General features: G+C 46.3%; 1 protein-coding gene across 1 annotated transcript; it reads right to left on the bottom strand.

Annotated features, from left to right (window-relative positions):
• Positions 1–5913: 5913 nt before the first annotated feature.
• On the bottom strand, positions 5914–19344 carry PLAC9 (placenta associated 9; the record flags this gene model as incomplete). Its single annotated transcript, XM_079723009.1, has 4 exons — positions 5914–6573; positions 7052–7193; positions 8345–8442; positions 19281–19344. The coding sequence occupies 4 exons, from the start codon at positions 19342–19344 to the stop codon at positions 6563–6565; spliced, it is 315 nt and encodes a 104-aa protein (XP_079579135.1). The 3' UTR covers positions 5914–6562.
• Between the last annotated feature and the right edge of the window lie 1525 nt (positions 19345–20869).

Consider the following 20869-nt stretch of genomic DNA (forward strand, 5'->3'; position numbering starts at 1 on the left):
GGAGGGTGGTAACCCTCAGGGACATTTGAAGGCAGATTCATTAGCACTGATGCCTGGAGAGAGGGATAACAGTTGGGGCAAACAGGAGACAAATTGAAAAGTTTGGGGAGCAAAGGCCGATGATGTGATGCTTTGGGGAATAATGGTTTTAGAGCGCTCCCATTAATTCCTGGGAATCTAGAAGGCCACACACATGCCCAGGGCTGGGCACTTGCTTAGAAAAGACTTGAGAGGACCATAAGCTCTCACCTCTGGCTGACCTTCAGTCTCTACACATGCAGGAAGTGAAGCAGGCAGAGTCATAGACTGCCTGGCAGAGTATCAAAAGATTTGCCCCAACACATACACAACACCTTTGTAAAAACTGGGAAATTTGGGGTTTTGTGGTTGTTCCAGGAGTTTAAGGAGTTGTGTTGAATCACTAGTGACCACTGACTTAACTGAACAGAGACTTCAATGACCACACCAAATACACACTTTAAAAAACTAGTTCAGAAAGTCACCAAACAAACTACAACAAATTCAACAAGCAGCAATAACAAACTCTGGGGAGGGGGAAGAATCTGATTTCCAGAGTTTTCACATAATGTTCAAAATGCCCAGTTTTTCAACAAAAGTTATTGAGGCATGCCAAGAAACAAGAAAGTATGACCCATACTCAGGAAAACAAGAAATCTGTTCATAGAAGTTGAGGAAAACCGAGATACTGCACTTACCAAGAAAAGACTTTAAATCAACTGCCTTTAAAAAGCTCAGAGAGGGGCTTCCCTGGTGGCGCAGTGGTTGGGAGTCCGCCTGCCGATGCAGGGGACGCGGGTTCGTGCCCCGGTCCGGGAAGATCCCGCGTGCCGCGGAGCGGCTGGGCCCGTGAGCCATGGCCGCTGAGCCTGCGCATCCGGAGCCTGTGCTCCGCAACGGGAGAGGCTACACCAGTGAGAGGCCCGTGTACCGGAAAAAAAAAAAAAAAAGCTCAGAGAGGGCTTCCCTGGTGGTGCTGTGGTTGGGAGTCCGCCTGCCGATGCAGGGGACATGGGTTTGTGCCCCGGTCTGGGAGGATCCCGTGTGCCGTGGAGCGGCTGGGCCCGTGAGCCATGGCCGCTGGGCCTGCACGTCCGGAGCCTGTGCTCTGCAGCGGGAGAGGCTACGGCAGTGAGAGGCCCGCGTACCACAAAAAAAAAAAAAAAAAAAAAAAAAACTCAGCTAAAGGAAACCACGTGTAAATAACCAAAGGAAACTAAGAGAATGATGTCTCACCAAATAGAGAATGTCAATAAAAGGAAGTTATACAAAGGAACCAAATAGAAATTCTGGAGTTGAAAAGTACAATTATAAAATTTTAAATATCACTTAGAGGGGCTCAAGAGATTTGAGAAGGTAGAAGAAAGTTGGCAAACTTGAAGATAGGTCAATTGAGATTTCCCTATCTGAGGAATAAAAAGAAAAAAGAATGAAGAAAAATTAACAGAGCCTAAGATCTGTGGGACATCATCATGAAGTATACCAACGTACACATAATGGAGGTCATAGAAGAGAAGAGAGAAAGCAGAAATACTTGAAGAAACAGTGGCTGAAAGCTTAGAAATTTGATGAAAGACATTAATCCACACATCTCAGGAGCTCAGTGAACCATAAGTAATATTTTTAAGAAGATCCACTTTGAGACACATCATAACCAAACTTGAAAAACAAGGAATCCTGAAGTCAGCTATAGAGAACTGACTTGTCACATACAAGGGATCTTCAATAAGATTAACATCTGATTTCTTGTCAGAAACCATAAAGGCTAGAAGGCAGTGGGATGACATATTCAGTGTGCTGCAAAAAGAAATGTTAACAGGAATCCTATATCTGGCAAAATAGTCCTCAAAAATGAAGAAGTTAACACATTCCTGGGTGAACAAAAATTGAGACGGGTTCTTGCTAGTAGACCTTTCATGTGAGAAATGCTAAAGAAAGTCCTTCAAACTGAAATGAAAGGATACTGGACAGTAATTCAAATCCACCTGAAGAGATGCAACATTGGTAAAGATAAACATAGATAAGTATAAACATCAGTATTAATATATATTTTTTTGTTTTTAGCACTTCTTTTTTTCCTATACGATTTAAAAGATAATTGCACCAAACAAGGATTATAACACTGTGTTGATGGGCACAGAATGTATAAGGATGTGATTTGTGACAATAACAACATTAAAGGCAGGTGATGGAGCTATATAGGACATATATAGAGAGACAAAGCTTTTGTATACTATTGAAACTTGGTATTAATTCAAACTGGACTTATAAATTAAGATGTTAATGTAATCCCAGAAAATAACAAAAATAGTAAAAGAAAGGAGAAGGAATCAAGTGGTACACTTGAAACCATCTAACATAAAATGTGGCAATAATGGAGGAATTAAGGAGCCAAAAAATTACGATATAGAAAACAAATAATAAAATGGTACAAGTCTTTATTTATTAGTAATTACTTTAAATATAAATGGAGTAAATGCTCCAATTAAGAGGCAGAGATTGGCAAAGGACATTATATCCTAATAAAATGGTTAACCCATCAAGATATAACAATTATAAACATATATGCGTCTAACAATAGATCCCCAGAAAGTTTGAAACAGACTGACAATTGAAGGGAGAAATAGTCCAACAATAATAGTTGGAGACTTCAACACTTCACTTTCCCTATTGGATAGAATAATTAGACAAAAGATAAACAAGGAAACAAAACTTGAACAGCATTGTAAATCAACTAGACCTAACAGACATATATAGAACTGTCCACCCAACAAGAGAATATGCATTCTTCTTTAAGTGCACATGGAAAATTCTCCAGATAGACCACAAAAGAATCTAAATAAATTTTAGAAGATTCAAACCTTACAGAGTATCTTCTATGACCACAATGGAATGAAATTTAAAATAAATAGGAGGAAATCTGGAAATTTTACACGTAGGTGAAAACTAAACATGCTTAAAAAGAACAATGAGTTAAAGAAATGAGAAATTAAGAAATACTTTGAGATTAATTAAAATGAAAGCCCAAAACTTATGGGATGCAGTGAAAGCAGTGCACAGAGGGAAATCTATAGCTGTAAATGCCTACATTAAAAAAGAAAAAATCTCGAATCAGTAGCCTAACCTCCCACTTTAAGGAATTAGAAAAAGAAGAGCAAACTAAACCCAAAGCAACGAGAAAGAAGGAAATAATAAAGATTAGAGTGCAGATAAGAAAAATAGAGACTAGAAAAACAATAGAATCAATGAAACAAAAGTTTCAAAAAGATCAACAAAATTAACAAACCTTTAGACAGAGAAAGAAGGAGAGAGGAGACTCAATTACTAAAATCAGAAATGAAAGTGAGGACATTACTAACAGCTTCATAGAAGTAAAATAAAGGATTATAAGAAAATACTGTTAACAACTGTATGCCAACATATTAGATAACCTAGATGAAATGGGGAAATTCCTAGAAACACACAAAGTCTGAAATTTGACTCAAGAAGAAATAGAAAGTCTGAATAGACCTATAAGAAGAGATCAGTAATCAAAAACTCCCAACGAGGAAAAATCCAGAACCAGGAGCCTTCACTGGTGAATTCTATCAAACATTTAAAGAAAAAGTAACACCAATCCTTCTCAAACTCTTTCCCCCCAAATAGAGGGGGAAACACTTCCTAACTCATTCTGTGAGACCAGTATTGCCCTGATACCAAAGCCACAAGAAATGTGCAAAAAACCTCAGTGAAATACTATCAGACTGAATCTAGCAGTATATTATAAGGATTATCCAGCATGACCAAGTGGGATTTATCAAAGGAATACAAGGAGCATTCAATATGTAAAAAATAAATCAATGTAATACATATTGACAGAATGAAAGGGGATTAAAAACTACATGATGATCTCAACTGATACAGAAAAAGCATTTGAGAAAACCCAAAATCTTTTCACATATAATAATAATAAACCTAAGAAACTAAAAACAAGGAAAATCTATCAACCTGAAATAAAGGGCATCTACAAAAAGCATACCCAATGGTGAAAAAATAAAAGCTTTTCCTTGAGATCAAGAACAAGACAAAGATGTCTGCTATTGCCACTACTACTCAACATTGTATTGAAAGTTATAGCCAGGGTAATTAGGCAAGAAAAAGAAAAGCCATCCAAATTGGAAAGTAAGAAGTAAAACTCTATTCACAGATTACATAATGTTATATATAGAAAATCCTAAAATATCCACACAAAACCCATTAGAGCTAGTAAATGAATTCAGCAAAGTTGCAGGATAGGATATGTGATCAATCAAAAAAGTCATTTATATATCCATGCACTAGCAATGAACAATCTGAAAGTAAAATTAAGAAAACAATTCCATTTATGATCATTGCAAAAGGAATAAAATACTTAAGGATAAATTTAACCAAGGTGGTGTAAGACTTACACACTGAAAAATACAAAAAATACAAAACATCCTGTGCTCATGTGTCGGAAGACTTAGTTGTGGAGATGGCAATACTCTAAAAATTGATCTACAGATTCAATCTAAGCCATATCAAAATTCCAACTGCCTTTTGCTGATGTGGACAGGCTGATCCTAAAATTCATATGGAATTGCAAGGAACTGTTCCTCAAATAGCCAAAACAGTCTTGGAAAAGAACAAAAAAGTCAGGGAACTCATACTTCTTAATTTTAAAACTTACCACAAAGCTATAGTAATTCAAACAGTGTGATACCGGCATAAAGACAGACATACAGAACCATGGGACAGAATTGAGAAGTAAACCTAAATGTTATGCTCAAATGATTTTTGACAGGGTGCCAGGACCGTTCAGTGGGGAAAGACTATTCTCTTCAACTAAGTGCAAGTAATGAAGCTGAATCCCCACCTCACACCACATACAAACATTAACCTAAAATAGATTAAAAAAACTAAAGATAAGAGCTAAAGCTATAAAAACTTAGAAGACAGGATTAAATGATTCATAACCTTGGATGTGGCAGTGGATTCTTAGATATGACACCAAAACAACAAGGAACAAAAACAATAAAAATAGATAAATTGGATTTCATCAAAACTGTTGTTTCAAAGGACACTATAAAGAAAATAAAAAGACAACCCAGAATATGAGAGAAAGCATTTGTAAATCATATATCTGATAAAAAACCTAGTATCCACAATACATAAAGAACTCTTACAACTCAACAGCAAAAAGACAACCTAGTTTTTAAAATGGGAAAAGGATTTGAATAGACCTTCCTCCAAAAAAGACATACAAGTGGCCGACAAACACATGAAAAGATGCTCAGCATCACTAGTCATTAGGTAAATGCAACTTAAAACCACAAGATAACCACGTCACACCTAGTGTGATGCCTATAATAAGATGTGTAGGGGAGGATAAGGAAAGATTGAAAACCTTATATATACTTTGCTGGTAGGAATGTAAACTGGTACAGTTGCTATGCAAAAACAGTTTGGTGGTTCTTCAAAAACTTAACATAGAGTTACTATTTGACTCAGCAATTTCATTCTTAATTACAGACCCAAGAGAAATGAAAACATATATCCACACAAACTTATACATGAATGTTCATAGCATTATTCATAATAGCCAAAATGTTCAAACAACCCAAATATCCACTGATTTGATGAATGGATGAATAAAATGTGATATATCCATAAAATGGAATATTATTATTCAGCCATAAACAGGAACAAAGTACTGATACATGCTACAACATGGACAAACCTTGAAAACATTATGCTAAGCGAAAAAAAGTTAAACACAAAAAGCTTTGTGTCTGACTTTTGTATGATTCCATTTATATGAAATGTCCAGCATAGGCAAGTCCACAGAGACAGAAATATTAGTGGTTTCCAAGGGAGGATGGGAGGGGGAATGGAAGCGACTGCTTAGTGGTACAGGGTTTCTTTTGGGGGTGATGAAAATTTCTGGAATTAGAAGGTGGTGATGAGAATTAGAAGGTGGTGATGACTACACATTATGAACCCACTGAATTTGTACTGTTTTAAATGGTTAAAATTTTGAATTTTATCTCAACAGAAACATTTTTTAGAACTTTAATGTGCACACAGATTCCCTGGGGATCTCATTAAAATGTAGATTATGATTCAGGAGGTCTGGGCAGGGCCCCGAATTCTGCATTTTTGATAAGCTTCCAGGTGACACCTCTGTTCACCTACGGCCACATTTTGAGTAACAAGTTTACTCAAAGGGCCCTTGCACTGTGTCGCCTTACGATTCTGCGCCTCAGGTGCCTCACCTCTTGAAGTAACTCCTGCCCTGTCCACCCCTATAAATAAGGAGGGCGGAAGTACAGGTCTGAGCCTGCAGGGGGTGTGAGCCTCAGCGCATGGGAGCAGATGGAGAAGGGGCTGTGGCTGCAGGGGTCACTGTCAGCAGACACAGAGGGGACCAAAGGAGTAGCTTTCATTTTGCACAAAGCTGAGGAAGGCAGGCCAGAACGCACGGCTCTGTTCTCAGAGGAGAGCTGTTGTATCACTGCCAGCTGTTGGGTGGCTCCTGCTCTGGTGCTCAAAGGCGATCTGAAAGAAAGGGGGCAGCCTCGGAGTGAGCAAACACGGTGCTGAAGGCTGCCTGCCCTCCCCTCCCAGTCCCGTGGGGACTCCTGTGCCAGGACGCAGGGCTCGAGGGAGCAGGTGGCAGTCCCTCCGCTGCCAGTCAGAGGGATGCCAGGCTTCCCTGATAGGGTTTGGTGGCGGCAGAGGAGTAGAAGGGAGATGGTAGGAGCTGTGACGTGTGTAAATGGCCAGGGAAGGAGGCAGCCGCTCTGAGTCAGGGTGGTGCTGAGAGTGGAACTCTAACAGGTGCCCTTACCCGATGCTGGGCTGCAGCAACCCCGGGCGTGGGGGCAGAGAACACTTGGGGTGAGCCCGGGGGATGCCTCCCGCTTCTGTCCCAAGGAGGAGCTGGAGCCTCCCTGGCTTGTCCAGGCTACACCATGGGGGTGGAGCAGCCGTCCCCACCCTGCTGCCCAGCCCTGGAGGCTGTCATCTCTGCTACCTGAGCTGCTCACCGTCTCCTCTGCGAGGAGGTCGGGGATCCGGCTGAAGGGACCCGGGGGCAGATTCCAGGCCAGCTCCTCCAGCTGAGCCAGCAAGCCTTTCACTTCTGCCTCCAGGTGCTCCACCGTCTTCTCCACCGTCTAGAGCAAGGAGAGAAGTTGGGGGAGGAGGGGGAGGAGGAGAGGACGAGAGTGGTGACAAGTCCCACTTAATCAGCCACATCCTAAGGAGCACCTGGAAATCCAGTAGGGTGCAGCGGGGAGAGAACTGGGTGCCAGGAGACCTGGGTCCTCTTGGTTCAGGCTCTGCCCTTGCCTGCCTCTCAGTTCCCCAGATAACAAAATCCTAGGAGCTCACTCTCTACGGCTGCTCCTGGCTCTGGCACTCAGGAGTTCTACCCAGTCATTGGTTTGGGGCTTGGAGGGACTCTGGGATTCCTTTTTCCCTTTCAGGATGTCACCACTGGGAGCTCACATTCCTTTTGTTGCCCCGCCCCCTGGTGGCAATTCTGCCAAATGACAGTATTGGGATTTTGAAATTTTCTTTATTCAGGGTTCTTTTTTCACAAATGAACCCCGTTAGCAGTCTGGTGAAACCTCCAGACCGCCATCAGAAAAATGCTTTCATTGAAAAAAAATAAAACATACAGGATTTCCAAGGGTATAAACTGCATTAAAATATTATTAAAGTATTAAAAATTAAATTTTGATATAAACATTTACGTATTTATTAACTTATTTAAGTAACACCAGGTCTAACAACTACTGAAATTTTGACATACTGATTAGAGTAAACAATATATTGAGATATTCACAATGACTATAATGGGATGAAGTTATCTGTGATTTCTATTGCTGACAAAGTCACAGTACTGTTAATACTCCTGCAGTTTGTTGTCTGTATGTATAGAGAATGAGAATGCTAAATCTCAGCTAAAGGTTTGTGAAAATGAAGTGCAATTTTTTTTTCCCCCACACAAGTTTATGGACCCCAGGTTACAAACTGTGGCTGTGTAACAAAACACTGCAATTGAATTTCCACCTTCTCATCCGGTGATTATGGGGAGATCTCTGGCTGGTGGGAAGCAAGGTCCCGGGGAGGCAGGGTCTGTTGGGAGCTGGACAGCCTAACAGCCCAGGTAGGGCAGGGAGATGTTTAACATAGTGGCCAGGGAACAGGATTGGCCAAGATTTCCCCAATTTTCCAAAGCAAGATTGGCCTGAACCCGCCAAAGCCACCAGCCTGGCAGGTGGTCCTGAAGCTGCATGCCCTCTCAGGTCACCCTCATTACCTCCTCTATGACGTCTAACCGGCCATGGACAGCCATGTGTCTGTCACACCCTGCAGTCCGAGCTGGGTCTCCTCGGGAGGGGATGAAGGGTTCAGCAGCTGTAGGAAAACAAGTCTTGTCACTTTGGGGCCCTTGGTTTCTCTGTAACATTACAGACTCCTGCAAACATGGGGCTTAAGGGAGGTGGGTCCTAAAAACAGTCCAAAGAGAAGCAGAGGAAGGCTCAGTGTGGATCAGGGTGTGAGTGTAGGGTTGCCCCACTCACTCACTTGGCCATGGTCTCCTACAGACCCAAGTCGGCTTCCTCAAGGAGGTGCTGCCTGAACTGGGTAAGAAAAGGAAGGGAGGAAAGGTTTCAGCCAGAAGGAACCGCATGTGCAAAGATAGGAATGAAATAGCATGGCTCAGTGCACAAAGCCTCAGGAAGCCTGAAGTGGCTGGAAAGCACAGGGTGGGTGGGAGATGAGACTGGAGAGGTGGATCGTGGAAACAAGGCCGGGCCCTAATAAACCAATCACAATGCTTGTTTTGGGGTTTATTTTAACAGGAGAGTCATGCAGTCATATGTGAATTTTTTAAAATACAGAGAATGGATTGGAGAGATTCATCTTTGAAGGCAGGAAGTTACTGCAGTAATCAGTGTAAGAAGTGATGAAAGGAGGTAGTAACCGTAGGAAGAGAGGAAGAAAATGCATGGAGATATTGTAGCAATAGTAATAGTAATCGACATTGGTGACCAGTTAGTAACATCTGACACAAGTGAGTGCTAAACAAATGTGTTAACTCAGTCAACCTCTACAACCAATTATTACCCCCAATTTACACATAAGGAAATTGACGCACAGAAAGGTGAAACAATACGTCTAACATCACACAGCTAGTAAGCGGAAGATCTGAGGTTCAATTTGTTCAACATCATTTTCCTCCCCAACGTTGGCTCCTCCTTGGTTCCTTACACCACCAACCTTCACACCAGAAGTCTTAGAGCCCGGGTTTTGAGCTCAAGTTGCAGTATTGGTGGCTCTGAGATAACCTGCAGGGCGTCTGAGTCGGCTGAGTCCTTGGAGAACACGGACACACAGAAAGGAGGATGCTGCCCCAGAAACAAGGAGAAGCCAAGAGCTTTCAAAAGGATGAAGCAGTCAGCATGGCCTAAAGCAGCATGGAGGTCTAGCAAGATAAGGACTCGGAGCAACAGAAAAGTCGATGCTGAATGCCATCCCAGCGCTTTTAGTGGAGAGGTGCCGACAGAGCAAAGTCTAGTCGCAGTGGGATGAGAAGGGAAGGAAAATTCAGGAGGAGGAAACTAAGATCCTGGAAAACATTTCCATGAAGCTTGGCTGTGAAGGAAGGGAGATCAGATCACAAGGTGTAAATAAGTGTTTATTGTTGTTTCCAGGTTTTTAAGCATTGAAGAAACGCAACCATGCTTATAGCTTGAGGACAGGAAGAAGCCAGGAGAACTGAAAGAATGCATTTCCCGAAGAGATGTGAGGCCACGGAATCCAGAAATGGTGGTGGGGGTAGGGGTCACATGTGGAAGGAAGAGAGAGGAAACGCAGCAAAAATGCGTAAAAAAGTTCTGCTTAAAGGGCCAAGACGTTGAGTGAGTCCCACCTGATGGCCTCTATTCACTCGGTAAAGTAAGAGGGGAATCATCTGCTGAAAATTCATGTAGGGTTAGGAAAGAGGAAAGCGAGTTGTGAAGTATTATCAGGAATTCTGTGAGTGGGTTGTTAGACACAGCCACTAAAATGGGAGCCATGATGAAAGTATTTCTACCATGGAAACTGACAAATGCTTTTTTTGTTTGTTTTCCGAGAGCCCGTGTATCAGCACGCCCCTGGGTCAGAAGCTTGAATAAAGAGGGGGCTCCAAAAGGGGATGAGGAGAATGAGGAAGGCAGTTAGGAGGATGATGCAGAACAACCTGACATCACAAGGAAGCCCTCCCGTAGCAGCTCAGCAGGTGGGTGTCAGCAGCAAAGACAGATGGCTGACGAGCTGAAACCTGGGAGTCTGTGGCATGAGTGCGGTGAAGAACAAGAGTGCAAAGGAACTGAGGATTCGACCAGCAAGGGCTTAAGGGGATGAGCTCTGGCATCTAGCTTGAATAACGAAAAAGAAGGCAATAAGAGGGCCAATAATTGGGAGAAATGGAGGAGCTGAAGGCACTGGAGATCTCAGTGAGATGATGGGAGTAACGGAAGGAACAAGTGATAAGGGATATTGCAATTTTAGCTTTTAGAGGTAGAGCAGCTTCACAGTGACAATACCAAGGCTGTGGGCATCTGAAGCAGAGCAGGGGTAAGAGTTATTGGACTTGATCTTTGTAGATGCAAAACTCTTGTAAGACCTCGATGTTGGCTGGGTTGCCCGAGGTGACATATAAAGTTGCCCAGGAGGTTGGCAGGTCTTGAGGTAAGGATAGTGAGCCATTTTGCTGGTGATGAATGTATAACTCTGAAGGCTGAGTGACTTGTCTAAGATCACACAGTCAGCAAATGACTGGACCCCAGGCACCCTGGCCTTCCCCTGGCCCCATCTCAGCCAGCTGGCCTTCTGGAGCTCTGCCAGAGTCCCCATGCCCTGAGAGTCCCTGGTCTCAACTCTCTGGATCTCAGCTCTTCCACTCAGGGGCGAGAACCAAGTGCAGGGGCAAAACTTCCACTCTGAGCATCTTTTGTGGAGAAGAGTTTGGGTTTTTACATTCTCCCCTTCATTATGTCCATCCACTGAACTTAGAAAAACCTCTTCAAAAAACAATGGTGGACTTCCCTGGTGGCACAGTGGTTAAGAATCTGCTTGCCATTGGAGGGGACACGGGTTCGAGCCCTGGTCTGGGAAGATCCCACATGCCGCGGAGCAACTAAGCCCATGCACCACAACTACTGAGCCTACGCTCTAGAGCCCGCAAGCCACAACTACTGAAGCCCCCATGACTAGAACCCATGCTCCGCAACAAGAGAAGCCACCACAATGAGAAGCCCGTGCACCACAAGGAAGAGTGGCCCCTGCTCGCCGCAACTACAGAAAGCCCACACGCACCAACGAAGACCCAACGCAGCCAAAAATAAATAAATAAATAACTTAAAAAAAGAACAAAAAAAACCCCAATGGTCCCAATGGTCTTGGGACTTCCCTGGTGGTCCAGTGGTAAAGAATCCACATTCCAATGCAGGGGACGCAGGTTCGATCCCTGGTCGGGGAACTAAGATCCCATGTGCCGTGGGGCAACTAACCTGCACGCCACAGCTACTGAGCTCGTGTGCCTCAACTAGAGAGCCTGCGAAACTACAGAGCCCACGCACCACAACTACAGAGCCTGTGCACCGCAGCGAAGATCCTGCGTGCCGCAGCTAAGACCTGATGCAGCCAAAAGAAAGAAAATAAATAAATAAAAATAAGTATTTAAAAAAACAAAAGGGCTTCCCCGGTGGTGCAGTGGTTGAGAGTCCGCCTGCCGATGCAGGGGACACGGGTTCGTGCCCCGGTCCGGGAGGATCCCACGTGCCGCGGAGCGGCTGGGCCCGTGAGCCATGGCCGCTGAGCCTGCGCGTCGGAGCCTGTGCTCCGCAATGGGAGAGGCCACAGCAGTGAGAGGCCTGCGTAGTGCAAAAAACAACAACAACAATGGTGTTCTTGTTGACTTTAGGGAGGGAGAGGATGTTATAACTTTGGTTATTTTTTTTTTTAAGGGAGACTTTTAGAGATCTATACTGAAAATATTTATAGGTAAAATGCTATGATGTCTTGGCTTTACTTCAAAATAATCCAGGCCTGGGAGTGGGAGGAGGCATGGGTGGGAGTATTGAGCAAACAAGATTGGCCGAGATTGGTAACTGTTGAAATTGGGTGATGCGGACGTGGGGTTAATTCTGCTATTCTCTCTACTTTTGTATATATGGCTTGAAATTTTCCATAATAAAAGCCAGTTCTCTGATAGGGTTGTTAGCAAAAAGCAGAAGCCATGGGCTTCGTGCATTGATACAAAATGTTCAGGATGGGTGTCGGGGGGTGGGGGTGGTCTGAGAGACCCCACCTGGAGGGCTGGGCTCCATTCTGGGCCATTCTTCGTGAGAAGGCTTTTGACAGGCAGAGGCAGGGCTAAAGGGGGCCACCGTGAAGGGACTCCAGATTTTGACTCCTTTGTGTCAGCTGAAAAAACTGGGGTGCTCAGCTAGAGAGAAAAGACTTCGAGGGGGCAGGCAGAGCTGTTTTCACCCAAATAGAGGGCTGTCAGGAAGAGGGGGTCTGTCCCGGTCTAGGTCAGGGCCCACATCCGCCCTCTGCAAGCTCCGCCCAGGGGCCTTAGGCCAAGACTTTCCCCTGAGTCCCACCTGACCCCTCCCAGACCCTAGAGTACTCTTCCCCCTCCTCCCAGCTTAGGCCAAGAGGAAGCAACATGACCCTGCCGGCCAACTGGGGCTCTGCCAGCTCTCGAAGTCAGGAACAACATGAATCTGCTCCCTCCCTCAGCCTAAAACATCCTGTTCTCTACGTGTCAGCGATGAGGTCTCACTTGGCTCCCAAACCCCTCCAGGGAAGAGGCTGGGCTGAGGTTGCTCTCCACATCACACGGCACTAATCCATCACATCTGGACACAACTGCGCCCTGGGCTGCACTGCACAACTGTCTGTGAGCTCATCCAGGCCTCCCGAGGAGCTCTGCTGAGAGAGAGCTGGGGCAGAGCCAGGCCACCCTGCGCTGCTGCTCCCTCCCCCACGTGGGTGCTCATGGCATTGACCTCAGCGCATGATGGCAGAAAACGCACCTCCATTCCCAGCCATGAATTGGTGCGGGCCCGTGGGAACTTTCTTTTCCCTGAGCCTCTGCTGCCTCCTCTCTAACAGGGGTTTGGGGGCGGGGGCGGAGGCACTGCCAGATGCAGCTCATCCAAGGTCTGCGTCTGTCTTTCAGGCCTCAAAAATTAGCTACAAAGACCGAACCAGGATGAGTCAAGGACAAGTTGCTTCTTGGCCCAGAAGCTCCAGCAAGGCGAGAACTGGGCAAGGACTCCCTTTGCTTCGTGCTTCCTCACCAGTAGAAAGGGGCTCACAATAACGCCAGTTTCACGGGGCTTTGGGGAGGTTCAGACCAGAGGCAGAGTGGGGGAAGCTGAAGGATTATCACGACTGACCATGGGCGGCCAAGGCTGTGGTTCCCGGTGCTCCCTTCCCTCTTTCGATCCCGCCCTCCCTGACCTGGCCAGTTGGGAAATGGACCCTCTTGGATGCAAGGTTGTTTTCTCTGGCCTGGCTTCCGCTCAGGGCCTATGTGCACCCTGGACGGCGGGCGTGGGTGGAACGTGGTGAGAGCAGGCTGCCAGTGGAGACGGGAGGCCCAGTGCAGGCTCCAGGCTAACCTCTCCAGTTAAAGGGACATGGCCACTGGGCCTTCCCCCTCCCACCCCGCCCCACTGACAGGCATAGGAGACCTTTTGTTTCTGGATCTGAATACTAGGAAGGCGCACACAACTCAAAGGATTTCTGACCCTGAAAGGTGCTGCTTTGACCAGCCACACTTGACACTTGGGGGTTAATTCTATTTGACCACAGTCAATATAATAGTATAATAAATTTGACCACATTTGCGGTACACGGGCCTCTCACTGTTGTGGCCTCTCCCGTTGCGGAGCACAGGCTCCAGACGCGCAGACTCAGCGGCCATGGCTCACGGGCCCAGCCGCTCCACGGCATGTGGGATCTTCCCGGACCGGGGCACGAACCCGTGTCCCCTGCATCGGCAGGCAGACTCTCAACCACTGCACCACCAGGGAAGCCCTAACTTTGACCACATTTGATATTTGTATTTAAATTTTTGCTTCATTCCAAACCATCAGAGGTTTTTTGTTTTTTTTTAAATCAGAAGAACACTATTTTCAAACAACTATATGAAGAACTCTAGTCTATGGATGTGCTCTGGCTGAAACAGGAGAGGGACACTTGAGCCCGCTAAGAGGGAACTCAGATGCTAAGGAACATTTTTGTTTTGTTTTGGGAGTGATACGTTCTGTCTCCCTTGTTCTCTGGTCATTTTCCAGATGTGGATTTGAGCCTTGCTGATCACTCTGAGAGCTTACCAATGTCAGTCCAATAGAGTCGGCATCTGGTTAAGTGAGGATACAAGCTGAGCTGCTGCAACAAAGGGCCCCCCTCAATCACACATGTATTTCTTTCTTTCTCACATATCAGTTCAGAGGTGGACTGGCTGATGGTCAGGGCTGGCAGGCATCTCCGCTCTCCAAGGCCATCCAGGAAACCAGATTCCTTCTACCTTGGAATATGGTGTTTTATAATCCACTGGGTTATAAAGTACTAGAACATTCCTAAACCCCCACCATGCTGAGGTCTAGGAAGCCATCCAGGATAAACCTCTCTCCACACACTGTGCACAGAACACAAGTTTGGGAGTCAGAGGCACTGTCCCACCTCCATTGAACTGTGTTCTTTGCTTCTGACTCAGCTTCATCTGTGAGGGGTCTGCCCTGCTCTGTCTACTTGGTGGGACTGCTGTGTTGATCCAAGGGGATCCTGCATTTGAAGTTGCCTTGGAACTGCCAGATGATGTGCAAATGCCATGTAGGTCATTCACCAGGTGGACTGGAGACTAAGCAGGTCAGTGAAAGCCCCTGCAGCCCTGCCTCTCCACCTGGAGCCAGTGCTCTTTGCTAGATCACTCTGACCAGGTCTCCTCAAGATGGGGAGGCATCTGCTCTAGGACTATACCTGTGCAGGGGTCCAAGGCATGCTTGGGAGGGGCTTCTCCAACAAGCACACAGAGGGCTCAGGGCTGACCGGGCCCTCTGGGCTCTGTTACAAGCCAATCCCACTTGCTGGATCCTTAGTTTCTTCACCTTTAGAATGGGCACAACCATACTCTATATTTGAAGCTACTGTCAATTTGTGATCGGTTATTATGGGCCAAGCTTTTTGTTGAGTGCTTACATGCATTAACTCATTTAATTCTATCTATGAGCTCAGTACTCTTACCAGTTTTTTATAGATTAGAAAACCAAAGATCAAAGAGGTTGAGTAACATGCCCAAGACTACACTGCTAGTAGGTAGTGGGGACAGGATTTGAATCCTACCTGCAAGACACTGTCTATACTATGTTCTGGCAGTTCTGTGATGAGTTAAGGGCCTCCTATCTTGGGGGTCTCAGCTGCCTCCTTTGTAAAATGAGGGGCTGGACAGGAATGGGGCAAAGGGGACCTATACACGTGACATCTTTGTACCTGTCTTGAGGCCCGACAAGAGCCCAACTGTGTACGTTGGATCAAATTGTCTTTGAGAGGTTCACTCCCCACAACATCCTTTTTGTGTGTGTGTGTGGTATGTGGGCCTCTCACTGTTGTGGCCTCTCCTGTTGTGGAGCACAGGCTCCAGATGCGTAGGCTCAGCGGCCATGGCTCACGGGCACAGCCGCTCCACGGCATGTGGGATCTTCCCGGACTGGGGCACGAACCCATGTCCCCTGCATCGGCAGGGGGACTCTCAACCACTGTGCCACCAAGGAAGCCCCTCCATCCATTTTTGTAAGAAGAAATGCAGTGATCCTCACCATAGCCCTTCAGCGTCTTCCTCTTCCACCCAAAGCAAAAAGCAGAATCCCAATGGAAGACAGACGTCCACAGAGACCTGGAATGGTGGTGGACAGTGAGAGCTTCCCCCTGTGGGCCCCAAGGCATGGGTGAGAATGGCTAATAGGACTAGGCTCTAGGACTTGATATCCCTCTGATAGCAAAATAGGAAAGGAACTTAACTGAAGCCTTAACTTAAAAAAAAAAAATTCTCTACAAGTAGCACAAAACAGTCTGCTTCACTCAACACATAAAGAACTTTTATAGATCGATATGAAAAAATCCCAGTACCACGATGGAAAAGTCTAAGACAATTCACAAGAATTAGCAGAAATGACCAATATGCCTTTGAAGAAAAATCCAACCTTGGTAGTAATCAAAGAAATGAAAATTAAATCAATAAACCATCTTAAAGTATTCTTGCAAAAAAAAAAAAAAAACCTAACTGGAATTAGCTGAAGCTTCTAGATCTAACTACCAGTTTATAGACAATAGAGGGGAGAGAACAATTTAAATGACACCTGGGGGATGCAATCAGATAAAATTTAAATGGGAAAAACTTTATAAGACTAACAACCCAGTTTCTTCAAGAAATAAATTTTAAGAGAATAGAGGGGAAAAAGAACTTACTAAAGAAATTTAAAACTTACTAAAAGAAACTTAACAGATATATCAACCAAAAGCAATGTGTGTACCTTATTTGGATCAAACAAACCAAATATAAAAACATCACACAATCAGGGACAGCTGAATGCTGACTGGATATTTGATGACATTACGGAATTATTGTCCATTTTTAGGGAGTGATAATGGTATTGTTATTAAAAGATTATTTATCTTTTAGAAATACATAAGGCAATACTTACAGATAAAAATATATAATGCCTGGAATTTCCTTTAAAATAATCTGAGGGAGGGGAGAGAAGGTGGGGATGATAGATGAATCCAGATCTGTCAGGAATCCATTCTTGTTGAAACAGAGTGATGGGCACATGGGGGTTCACTATACTATTCTATTCTTCATTATTCTTTTTCAAATTCTTTTCCCATTTAGGTTGTTACATAATATTGAGCAGCGTTCCCTGTGCTGTACAATAGGTCCTTGTTGGGTATCCATTTTAAATACAGCAGTATGTACATGTCACTCCCAAACTCCCTAAGTATCCCTCCCCCACCTCCCAACCATAAGTTCGTAGTTCTCTAAGTCTGTGAGTCTGTTTCTGTTTTGTAAACAAGTTCATTTTTATCATTTTCTTTTAGATCCCGCATATAAGCAATATCATATTTGTCTTTCTCTGTCTGACTTACTTCACTCAGTATGACAATCTCTAGGCCTCTATTCTGTGTTTATATCCAACAGATTTGATAATCAACAGTTAAGAAAAACCATGGTATATTGTCTGAAGTCTGAAAGGTTATACACAAAAATGTGTGAACTCAGTGTGAAATTACATTAATATGTTTATACTCTCCTCTTTTTTTTTTTCTTAATCTGGAGCAATGAAGATGATCAGGAGGAAAATAATGTTTAAAAATGGCTTTAAGCTAAAATGTATATACCAGTCATAGCTAAAGGGGCCACAAAAAGTCTGCCACTGCGGGTGGCCAGCTCCTCCCTCTGGGGGAGCACAGACTCGGCTTTGTCCCCTCAGCTCCTGGAGGTGGGGACTCCAGCAAGATGGAGCGGGGCGTGGAGGCAGGGAAAAAGGACAGCACCTGGGCGGGGCTCTGTGCTGCATGGTCCCAGACACTCCTCACGAAGCCTGTGAGGAAAGGGTTGTTGGTCCTTCTTAGCCAACCTCAGTGGAGAACTGGGCCTCAGAGAGCTCAGTGGAGCTGTCCGAGGGGACGAGAGAAGGAGCCAATGTGTGTTGACAGGTGTTCCATGCTGGGTACTTCCCTTTCATCCAGCTCTGCTGGTGGGTACCATTCTCCCCACGTTACAGAAGAGGAAATAGCTTCAGAGAGGTGAAGCTATTTGGGTGAGACATGACTCACCCAAGTTCACTCAGCCAGGGGCTGCCCAGGATCAAGACTGGCCTCAACCCTTTCCCTGGATGCTCACTCCCACAGTTCCCTGTGCCTGAAAGGGGCTGGGCCAGGGGTCAGGGGAGCTTCCATCTTAACCCAGGGCAGGATGACTCATAGCCACCGGCTCCAGGTTGATGGGGGAGCAGCCTTAAGTGTGGACAAGGGCCTGGCTGAGGGGGCAGGGTCCCTGGATGCCTGGAGAGACTGAGCCTTCCTCTCGCCCACCCGTACAACTGGGATGGGCATCAGCTACCTCTGGTTGAGGCCAGCAAGAGACCTTGGGTAAATGGGAATGTGGCTTGTAAAGTGCTGTGTAAAGTGCTCTATAAAGTGCAGTCTTGGGGTGGTGGAAGGAACACCTGTGCACACAGTAAGTCTATCTGCAGCCACCTTGTCCGAGCCTCGCCTGTGAAGGAGCAGCACTAAGACTGCTGTCAGGGAAGGGTAGAAGGGACGGCACGGCAAGGAACCCAGCCAGTGGAGCAGCTCGGGCCCTCAGGGAAGCTCTCCAAAAGGCTGACAACTGCCTCCTCCACAGACTGCAGAAGCCCCTCAGACTACCTGGCAGGTAAAGCCGCAGCCTCCAGGGGCCGCCTGCCTGGGCCCTGACCGGCTGTGCTGGGCCAGGCCTGGGTCCTCTGCTTGTTGGAGCTCCGCTTCCCAGGAAATTCCCCCAGGAAAACCAGGCCTGGGTGTCTCTGCAGGCCCTCTGGGCAGGGCTGGTCTGGAGGGTGGGGAGCCGGGGCTGCCCCACCCTGCAGACTTGACCATCCACCTGGTGATCCTGGTCTCCTCCTCTCTTTCCTGTCGACCTGGGGCAGTGGGTTTCTCCACTCCCTCTCTCCCTTTTTGTCTCTCTCAAATCGGCCTCTCTTCCTCAGTATCCTCTCACCCTTTCTCTCTCCCCCACCCCCTTTCTCTTGCCATTTTAGTTCCTCTATTTCCTTCCTTCTTGTTCCGTTTGCCTCTCAAACTCCTCTTTCTCTCTATCCTCATTCATAATTCAGACCCATCTGTCTACCTCCAAAGTTTCTTTCTGTCCCAGCCTCTCCCTTGCTCTCTGTATTCTTCCCTCTCTCCTTTGTAATTCTCTCTGTTCCTCTGCCTTTATCTCTCTGCCTTTTTTGTCTCCATCTTTCCCTCCAATTTCTCTCATCATCTATTTATCTCTCTCCCTCCCTGCATCTCCCTCATTCTCCATCCCTCTCCATCTGGCTTCGTTCCCATCTCCCTCCCTCTTCCCTCCCTCTCTCCTGCTCCTTCCTCTCGGTCCGCGGTCTCCCCGACCCTCGCCCCGCGCCCCGCGCCCGGGCCCCACTCACCGGTGAAGGCACCCGAGGCGCGGAGCAGGGCAAGCCCGGCCAGCGCGCAGAGCAGGGGCCGCATGCTGCCGGCTGGCGGAGCGCAGCGCCGTGTCTGCCCGCTCCCGCCCTCCCCGCCCTCCCCGGGATCGCGCCGGCCCGCCCGGGAGGAAATGCTCGCAGTCCCCGCCAAGATTCCTGGGCGGCTCCGGGCTTTCTGGCTCGAGCGAGCCCGCCCCCTCCAGAGACCCCGCGGGCGGAGGGGCGACGCGCCAGGCTGGGCGCCTCCCCTGGAAGGGGCCGCGCTCTGAGCCCACGCGCCTCCCCCGGGCCCGAGCGCAGAAGAGTGGGCGATGCAGCCGGGGGTCCAGTGATCCGTTATGAGCCCATTTCACAGACGGGCGGACTGCAGTTTCGAGAGAAGTGCCACCCACACCTGTGGCACGGGATCTGAATTCCAGACTGCACGGAGTGTGGAAGCTTTTCTCTGCCCACCAGGAACAAGTAATCAACTCTCATGACATCGGACAGAGTGTTCAGCACATACTTAAGGTCGGTACTAGTTAGTGTTAGGTAAAGTTTGGAGGGGGGAGAAAACGAAATAATTCTTATATTCACATGTCTGCACTTGAGGAGTACGTGGTCTAGTGACCACCCTAGTATTAATGAACAGTAACTAAGCTTTGTTTGATTTATTCCACATACGCCATCTCTCTGATCTTCACTGCAGCCCCATCAGGAGTGCATCATTACGTCCATTCTGCAGACCAAGAAATTGAGGCTTAGAGATGTTAAGAGCCTTGCCAATAGTCACACACCTGGTGTAATGTGGAGTCAGGATTTGAATCCAGCTCTGTTACTGGTAGATAATAATATACTGATACAACGTATTAGTGAGAGCCGGGTACTTTCTCCATTCTAAGCAAACCCAGAGTAAGGGCTAGGTGGGTTTTTCAGTTAACTTCAAATCATCTCCACCTCCCTCCAGTTTAAAACACAGTAGTTGAACCTTCACCTATGGGACACACCCACTCAACACATGAACAAAAAAAAAAAGTTAAGATTTGGGAAAACAAAAAGCAAAAGCCACAGCCCTAACATCTGCACTGCAGAGCCTTGAGTGCATGTCCTGGCTGCCAGTGGAGCCCCTTCATCGCCAAGCCCAGGAGTATGTTCTTATCCATCAAGGGGCCCCTTTAGGGTTAACTGGAGCCCTTGCAGATCAAGGCTGCACCTCTGCCTTCTCTATTACTGACTGTGGCTGTGCAATTGTACAAATATAGCCACCACACTAAGCAATAATCCCTCCTTCTCACTTCTTCCTCCAGATAATAGCCTCAGGAACAGAAATTCAGGTTTTGAGTCAGCAGATCTTGGACAGAGACTTGGATCTAAATTTTTAAAAAGCTCTCTTGGGAATTGGGATGCCCACATGAACTAGCTCAAAAGAAGGATTTATTTCAGAAATGCCAAGAAGTTTTCACACTTGGTAATAGGACTTCCTTGGTAGTTTACCTCAGTGGGAAGTTGTCAAAGAACAGTTAAACCCACAGCTTTGCAGCTCAGAATGAGTGGGCTGCCTAATATTTTGAATTTGCAATAAAAACAAC

This window comes from Hyperoodon ampullatus (assembly GCF_949752795.1).
Source record: "Hyperoodon ampullatus genome assembly, chromosome: 1".
In the NCBI taxonomy this organism is placed as follows: domain Eukaryota; kingdom Metazoa; phylum Chordata; class Mammalia; order Artiodactyla; family Ziphiidae; genus Hyperoodon; species Hyperoodon ampullatus.